Source organism: Agrilus planipennis, unplaced genomic scaffold (assembly GCF_000699045.2).
Source record: "Agrilus planipennis isolate EAB-ADULT unplaced genomic scaffold, Apla_2.0 scaffold1037, whole genome shotgun sequence".
Lineage (NCBI taxonomy): Eukaryota > Metazoa > Arthropoda > Insecta > Coleoptera > Buprestidae > Agrilus > Agrilus planipennis.
The window spans coordinates 1-9,161 of record NW_020439803.1 but is presented as its reverse complement, the minus strand read 5'-3'; the positions used below and the strand labels follow the sequence as shown (position 1 = coordinate 9,161).

Sequence of the window (9,161 nt, the reverse complement as noted above, 5' to 3'; positions counted from 1 at the left end):
AGTAAATATAGAGTTAAACAAATTCAGTGTTTCACTAAAAATATCAGAACATACTGGACAACGGTCTGGTCGTCAATAACGCGGCGAAAGCCCAAACACAACTATTTGATCATTAGTTAGTTATAGTTAACTTACAAATAAAATAGCAATAAAAACAAAAACCAATCTCATACTTATTAATACGACACCACAAAAATTATACGTTAACCAAATGAAGGTGACAATTTTGGAATTCGTTAGTGACAGACCTTGTTTTTTTTCTTACAAAACCATATTAAACTTATTTGTATAAATTTAATCGTAAAACCATAATAAAATCAAAATCCTCAGCAATAGTTTATCTAGTTTATTAAAGATGCAGGTAGTCACCGTTGTACCACAACCGTAATATAAATTCAACAGTATATAGATTGTCAGGAATTTTAACCTTTTTGAAGTTATAAATTGAACAGGTGCACAATAAGTTGAAAGTAATTTTATGCTGCTTGTTAGAGACATTTTCTATAATTACAAAGATTTTTAATTTACTGAAATTATCATTATTATCATCATCATGATCGTCAGCCCCAAAACTGGTTGAACACGCACCTCCACTCTTCCTATCTCGAGCTAATTTTAGCATTTTTTCCTAAAACTACAACCCATATCCTTAACTATTTGTAAACAGCAATCTAATCTAGGTCTTGTTCTACTCCTCTTAACTTCTGTTTCTTCTTCTACTGTATGTCCCTAACTAGCCCTTCGTGCCCTTCATGCTTAAGAAGATGTCTAATTAGTGCCCTCTGCTTTCATACTCTTTTTGATAGGTACCTAATTATTTCTAACTTTCTCTATCCTCAGTATCCTCATCATTCCCTAGCAACATTACTTCTTTTTCCGCCGCGCCCACCGTCCACGTTTTGCACAGAGCCGTGCTTCAGACATCCCGTAGGATAAATTTCCATTGAACTTCAATGAAAATCAATGGAAAATTTATAAATTCCATTTAAAACCATTTGGCATAAATTGAAAAATAATTGNTTGGGTTTTGAATTATTTATTTATATAGTCTGTTTCATTACATGGATTTTTGTTTCATCAATCTCGTTCGAAACGATTAACAATAGGTGTGATAAATGTTTGTATGTTATTTAATTCTGAATGATATATTTGCATGCGTCGTATTATTAATATGGTCTCAAAAATATATCCATCCACTATTTCCAGGCCATAAGCCCGCTGATATTATATTATTCTTACAAATAGTATAGGGTAATTCGTTTATTATAATCATTATTGGCCACATACAATTAGCCTTTTTCGATACAGCCCAGGTGCAAGAGTAGTGATATTGCCAATTAGGTGGTGGAAAATCAATAATCTATTTTTACCTATGCGTGCATGTTGGGGGTACGTAAGGGACCACCACGGCAGTAGAGTGAGAAACCAGCAAGGTACTAAGACGTTTGATTAAGACGGTATACTTCATTGAAACGTTGAACATTTTTGCTCAAAAAAGACGGAAGACGTATTTATGGTGATTACACGAAGCGTATGTATTTTGGAAGACGCGATACATTGAATATTGTATATAAGTTGTATATATTTAGTTCCTGTTAGTTGCTATTTGCTGTTTATCATCATTATTATGTTTATTATATATGTATTCAACTACCCGGAGCCTTTTATTAAATAACCCCTAGACAAGTGAAAAAGCCTACATTAGAAGCATTGTTTGATGATTTTGAACCATGCCAGAATATAGAGGAGGCCGAAGTCATCTGTGAGACTGATGTGGTTTTATCAGAAGCAAGTGAAAAAAAATCTAAACACAATGATGAAGAGCCAGAATCAAATTCTCAACAAAATAATATGAAGTATGGAAAGAAGCATGCTGATGAAGTTCCAATGGAACGCAATGGGATTTCTATTGCTCAACGCAATGGAATTTACATTGCGTTCAGCAAAGGTAACCCAATTGCGCTCAGCAACGGAAATCCCATTCATCCCACTGGAAATTCTCCATTTATTACCACTAATTATTATCAGTGGTAATTAAATGGTATTTTTTTAATGGAAATAGAATAGAAATTTTTCCTACGGGATGCACCTTTAACAATCTCTTTCAAATTTCTAAATTAACCGTTCACGAGCATACAAGTGATTAGTTTTTGTTAAGGACGACTCGACCCTGTGCCATCCTTTATTTATATCTCTACTGCTTCTTCCATCCTGAATTAGCTGACTTCCTAGGACTAGATACCGAAAAGTAGCCACTTCTTCCAATTTTTCGTCACCTATCTTTATACTCACTCTTTCCCTATTTCTTTTTCCCATGCATACCAATATTTTTTGTTTTGTTCTTATTTATTTTCTTATCATACTGTCTTGTCAATATCTCTTTAATTTTATTTAAGGACATCTTCAACTCCTCTTTGACAGATGCTTATACTGTTACCTACATCATCTGCAAATCTAAGCATACTAATCTATTGCCCCTTTACATCTAGCCCCAATGTTGTCCAGAAGTTACCCAAAATAAAATTGCTTCATTTTCCTCAACCTTCGGCAAGGGATTCACGTCTCAAGAAACAAAATTCCTCTGTTTTGCAACTAATTGCTCCATAACTTCTATTCAGTATTTCCAATTCATTCAAAATTTGTAATCCTTATCTTTACTTATTTACATATCTACATGTAATTTAATTACAAAAATTTTGCTAGAACGCCAGCCGGTGTGGAGTATGCTCGGTTGCTCGTTCATTCAATCAACAATGAACTCATAATATGTACCTCATTCTCTCAGTGAAAATACTGGCGTATCCCTTTTGAACAATGTTTTCAGCTGCTGCCACTACTGCGTGAGCCATCTCTCCTTATCTAACCCACGGGCATTAGCGCGAAGAGGGAGAAAGACCGGCCTTCCGCTTTGACAACATTTGACGTGCAGAAGTGGAGAGCCAGCAGTGGGAGGAGTAAACCTCTTATGGCTCCTCTACTCTTTCTCTAAACGTCAGTTACGATTCAACATCGTGTTTGTGAAGTTCATTTATGAAACTCTATCCGTAGTTAACGATATATTTTTCCAATTTGTTGATATAAACAATCATTGAACTTTGTTATCAAATGTTGACTTAATGAACGTTTCGAGAAAAAATTAATTGTCTTTGTGGAAATATAAAACAAAGCCCGATACATTAACAAGCTCATGCTGAAAATGTGTTATTACAAAGTGAAGTGCAACTAAATATTTAAAAAAATTCAAATGTAGCTGATGATAAGTTTGATATTCTCGTTGGTGGTGCAAAACCGTGCATGTTTACCTCAGCGCCTGTGTGGGTGCAAGAGAATCTAGTTGGCGCCAGAGGTGCGTCATCCATCATGGTCGAAGACATCATAGCCAGGGATTGGCCGGTTTGTAGTCACGTGGCTCTTTGATTGGATGCTAGAGGCGGGCCTTAGGCTCGATAGTGACAGGACGTATGTAGTAGGGGAACAGAAAAAAGTCTCCGTTTAATAGCCTAGTGCCTCGCTACCCCCCACCGTATAACCGTCCATAAGCTGGCATTCGGTCTAGCTCAGAAAAATTAATGATCATGAGCTCGTTTTTGATGAACCCGGTGTCTGGAGTTCCATCCAGCTACCATCAGCAATCTCAACATCTCGCGGCCGGCGTAGTGGTCGACCCCAAGTTTCCTCCATCTGAAGAATATAGCCAAAGTAGCTACATTCCAACCACGGCCAGTGATTTCATAGGTGGTCACCATATAAATCAATCCCAGCATCCCATTCAGTATGGGTATCATAATCACCATCAAGCCACAACAACCCCTTATGGTCCTACTAGCGGTGGTTATGGCAATTATGGTAACTATTATCACCCGCAGATACATCCACATCACACGCCACCGATTCATCCCCATCAAATCCGGCCGTCGATACCCATGCACGGAGATCCACAGCAAACACAAATACAATGCGGCTTTGCAACTCATAGACCTACGGTACCTACACCCTCTTCGAGTGCCAACTCGGTTTTGCAAAATATCGGGGATGTTGCCCCAAGTGTCAATCAACCTAGTGAGGTGAACTCTGGTGTGTGTAGCCCCGCATCCACGGGTCATGGACAAGACTCCAGAGGGTCTCCTCCTGGACAACACACTCTCCAGGAGTTGGGACTCCGTTTAGAAGATAATGTGTCAGACGAGCAAGATGATGGTGATGACGATCACGACGGTTCGCCCATACCCGACGATGATGACGATGAAACAAATGACGGCGATAGAGTCATATATCCTTGGATGAAGAAAATCCATGTTGCAGGAGCATGTAAGTATCTTTCATAGTGTTATTACTTCTATTCATGTAAGATGAGCAAATAGGCATTGCGTATATGGAATATCTACTTTAGAAATCGTAGTTATGGGACTCACTGCAACATTATCTTTACTTTAAAAGACGAAACCACTTCTATGTTTCTTTTAGTTTTCCAAATTGTCACATATCGTTAAAGAAATAGACTACACAACACTATATTTAGGTGTCGATAAGTTATTTAATACTTTCTCCTTATTTGGTTTCTCTTCATTCCTAGTGATGTTTGATTTTGTTATTATTAATTTTTATATAAGATCTTATTATTTATGGTCAAGACTTTTACCTAGTTTTAAGGTTCTACGAAATTAGGCACCCTAATTTCTCTACTCTTATCACTTTCGTTACGGATTAAATACTTCTTCGGCTTACGGCTAGAAGCTGTTATTTAGACTCTTTCGTTTCCATCCAGCATTTCTGCTAATCTATCTAAAAAGAAGTAATTTATTTTTGATATTATACATACAAGAGTAGCATAGGTAATACAACCACTTGTACGGGTTGACGGTTTCGTGTTAACGCATTCTTACTAGTGATTCCCAACTGTCTGAGAGGGGTACACATTCAGCTTCCTCAAGACAGATGTGGAACCTGTCGTGAAGTGAACGATACAAAACACAGGTCGTTCAGATAAATTGCATCTCATTTGTCTCCCGTACACCTTCGACGTCTATCCCGTGGCAAATGTAGGACAAAATAGGCTTTAATTCGCACTTAGTGAGGATCCAGTATCCTTGGATTGGGTGTAACAATGGGAATGACACCACGACCGTGGTGTAAACAGACTCTAAACTGTAGGACGGTGTCGAGAAGGTTACGAGTTACAAATGGCCGGTCGTTTACAAATAAAAGATAATAAATTGAAGCCACTCGAGGCTTTGTGTTCAACAAGAGCCCAAAACTGAATAAAATATTGTCGGCGCATCTTCCGATTGACACGGCCGACGGGCTCGGATAAGATTTTGACTTGGTTCTGAAAGGTTTTAAATTACAGATTTTGAGGTAACATCAAAAGGCTCCCAGTGTGCATCCAATTCAACTTTAATTAGTATTATATATATATAGGCTCTTCATACCAACTTTGAGTAAGTATATCTACAGATAAATTGATGTTTTCAAACGATTTTAGAAAAACTTACTAACTGAAATTATGCAAGGTGTTTTTAGAAGTTTTCGTGGTGTTCTTCTTTAGTTTCTTTTCAAAGAACTAACTCTTATATCTTTGTTGATATCAAAAATTGGTTTTAAATGAAAAAATGCTATCTATTTCATATTTACAAGGATGACAGTAGATTAAATATATGCCTTTCGATATAATTATTAGGCATATTTTTGGTTTTATACATAGGTAGTATTCAAGAATTCAACTCAATAGCCTTATCATTAGGCGGATGATGAGGATAACGTGGGTAGAAAAGGTTAGAAATGAAGAAGTATTGGAAAGAATAGGAGAACAGAGGACTCTATGGAAGTCAATAAAAAATAGACGAGATAGGTTGGTAGGACACCTTCTCAGGCATGAAGGTCTAGTCAGAGACATATTAGAGGCAGAAACAGGAGTTAGGAGGGGTAGAGGTAGACCTAGATTAGATTACTGTTCGCAAATAGTTAAGGATGTGGGNTATCTGCATATAGCAAAATTATAAAGTTTACAGAAAAACTAAAGTGAAGTAAAAGTATAAGAATTCGCATCCAAAAAATTTGTAATTTGATTGTATTAAACCGTACCGAGCAGGACTACAATACAACATTCTCACCAGATTTTGAGCATTAAAAAACAATTCGCAATGGTGAATGTCAAGATCTATAGCCTCACTGAGGCTTTTACAGTTTGAGTGTGTCAGTGGATTATACAATAATTTCACTAGAAGGGATCCCACTAATTTCGAATTCGTGCTTGATTCATTTGGGTCATCGATTTCTGTTGACTATTACCAACAAATTTAAAATGGAAGAGAAGTAACGACACGCATACATAGAATTTGTGACAGCGTGTAACGTAGAGGTAACTTAGAATGACATGGACCTTGACCTTGGACCACACAATGACAAAACTTATTCCTGTCCATCTCTGGTTATACGTATAGAGAACCACATACTTTGAATGAATGGAATAAGATCCGAGTCAATTTTTACAATAATGTGCGATAAAGCCCGCATCCTGCGCATCTAAAGGTTCATGTCATTCTGAACTATCTATACCTAACATCCCCTTGATGCCGCTAGCAAAAACTGGCTTGTAATGATTACTCGCATGAACTTGGTTACAGGTAAAATGCAACAGTTTTCCGTCTGCATTAGTCGTAACGTAACACGTTCGCTGTTACGTTATGGTTCATTTGTTCCAAGTGCATATCCGCCTTAACAGGTTGTGAAGTTTAAGGGAAATTATGTACGACAGGAGAGCAGAGAACCCCAGAGAGAAGTTACAGTTTATTCGAGTGAATAAATAGCCTATGAAATAAGTGCCTACTTAATAGTATATATTAAAATCGCCATTTTCCCGTATTCACCTGCTAACATCATCCAGTTGTTACACTCAAAGAGAATATCTAATGAGGTGAACATTTCCAACAGTTCTGGGGCATCCTGAGTATGTCACAGCGTCACCGCTGGCGCCGCAAATGTGATAACACGACTTGTTACTCGAAGTAAATTTGAATTCACTTCATTACGTGCGAATCTAAATGCGAGATGGAAGTAAGAAGTTCATGAAAAGATACACAAACGTATCCTAAGGGAAAGAACGAGTTGTTCGAGCGAATATGCCCGAATATAATTTTATGACAAATGCCTTATGATAAGCCAACAACTTTCGCTATTATAATACGCTCAAATTATTCAATTGAGATACTCGAGTCTCTCGTAGAAAGACTGGGATCTCTGAAATATGTTGAACTTGAAAATTTTAACCATGTCTATCGAGACACCACTTATTGAGAGATTCGAATCTCTCCTTCAGAGATTCGAGGCTCTCGTTCAGAGACTGGATACGAAATGAGGATCTCTATGAGCGACTTGAGTCTCTCATTCAGAGATGCTAAAAAGTTTTGTTGACAGTCTCTCTCGGCGACACCAGAGATACTCGATGAGAGACGGAGACTCGAGTCTCGCTTTTAGAGACTCTGAGAGACTGAACATTTTTATCTCGGGTACGCATGACAGTGATAGAGTTATCCAAGATTTAGGTAATAAAACGACAATTAAATACGTGGATATGCTTCTCATAATATTTTTATCTCGGGTTAAATACTAAAATTGTTGACATTTAATGAAAATAGTATCGTAAGTTGTGACGGTTATGAAAACTCGAGTTCTTACCCTCCTTCCAACTCATAAATTGACTTTTTAGCAAACAAAATAGTGCAAGGTGTAGTTTGTCCTTATATTTCAACCATGTGTTATCCAGATATAGGAACAAGAACATTCTTGTAGATCCCTTTTTTCAAAGTTAAAGTAAAGTTTCTTTCTTACTACAGTTAGTATTAAAATCTAGTAAAAAGCAAACTGAAAATTTCAAACACTAAAAATGTTTTGTTCGCAGAAAAGGATGTCTATATTAAAGTTGCTTCAAATAGTTTATTAACTCATAATTCCACTGGAAGTAATAATTTTTCGTTTAGGTTTGCGTATTTGGTCTTGGTTTAGTCTTGGTCTTGTTCGTTCTGTCTTGGTTTTGTTCATTCGGTCTTAGTTTTAGTCTTGGTCTTGTTCGTTCTATCTTGGTTTCAGTTTTGGTCTTGTTTGTTCTGTTTTGGTAGTATAAGGATAGTCTTGGCAAAATATGGAAGACGAAGACTAGTATCGCAAGACTAAAACTAAGAATGCAAGATAAAGAGCAATTTTGCTCATCATTATTGGAAATGCTCACAATAAGGGTTCGTGAGACACGTATTTTGTTTAGGAAACCTTGTGGTATATACTTATAGGGGATGAGTCTCTTGGATATTATTGTATTTATTTACCACAGCCTTTTTTCCTATTTCTTTCTTTTATTTTAGTTTTGATTCTTTTGATTTGACAGTATTATTAAATGTTTTATAAATATTTTGTATTGCATTATGCTGGAACGATCTACAGTATAAGGTAACATTATTATTTAAGTTTTTATTGTTAGATAGGCCTCCTGAAGATTAGAATTGGCATTATAAGAGGGACAGAGTGTGTGATGTTTAGGATTTAACTTCGTGAATAATTTGACAAAGGAAGCATCAGTTAGCATAATAGCAGACGGAAGTAGACCGAAATTTGTTCTAGTAATTCTCTGTTATGAAATAATTCAGTGAATAACGACAAGTTACTCTACTAAATTAGGGACGCAACTAAATATATTGCTAATATTTTTCAAGTGAAACTGTGCATTGGTATCCTTTGTATCCTCATTTCAATATACATGAAAGCATTATTGCAATCTAATAAAAAATTACATTTTTGTAAATGAAATTCTTCTTCCAATACTTCAGCTAACTTCTTCAAGCGATTAGTGGGCTTATTGGGTAGAATTCTGGCCTAATGCTACACGGAAGGGCCTAATCGTTATTCCAGGCCGTTATTGTGCTTTTTCTTGTGAATTTATGTTTATTTATTTCTGTTACAACTTTAAGTCTATCTTTTCTTAATAAATTGTTTTAATTCCTCGTCATAGTTTTCAGCATTCCATAGAAAGTTTCACTTCTAATGCTGTTGTTCTTTGTTAGATGTTTGATCTTTCTTCCTTCAGTGACAATAATTCAAAACATGCTTCTTTTTTCTATGTTTTACTTCAACAGTAATTCCCATCATCTCCTTTTAAGAGGGTTAATAAGTTT

General features: G+C 36.4%; 1 protein-coding gene across 1 annotated transcript; it reads left to right on the top strand.

Moving 5' to 3' along the window:
• Positions 1 to 3,028: 3,028 nt before the first annotated feature.
• LOC108743665 (homeotic protein deformed-like) lies at positions 3,029 to 4,308 on the top strand (the record flags this gene model as incomplete). Its single annotated transcript, XM_018479249.1, has 1 exon — positions 3,029 to 4,308. A coding segment is annotated over exon 1 (739 nt), but the record flags the coding sequence as incomplete, so codon positions are not given.
• Positions 4,309 to 9,161: the final 4,853 nt, after the last annotated feature.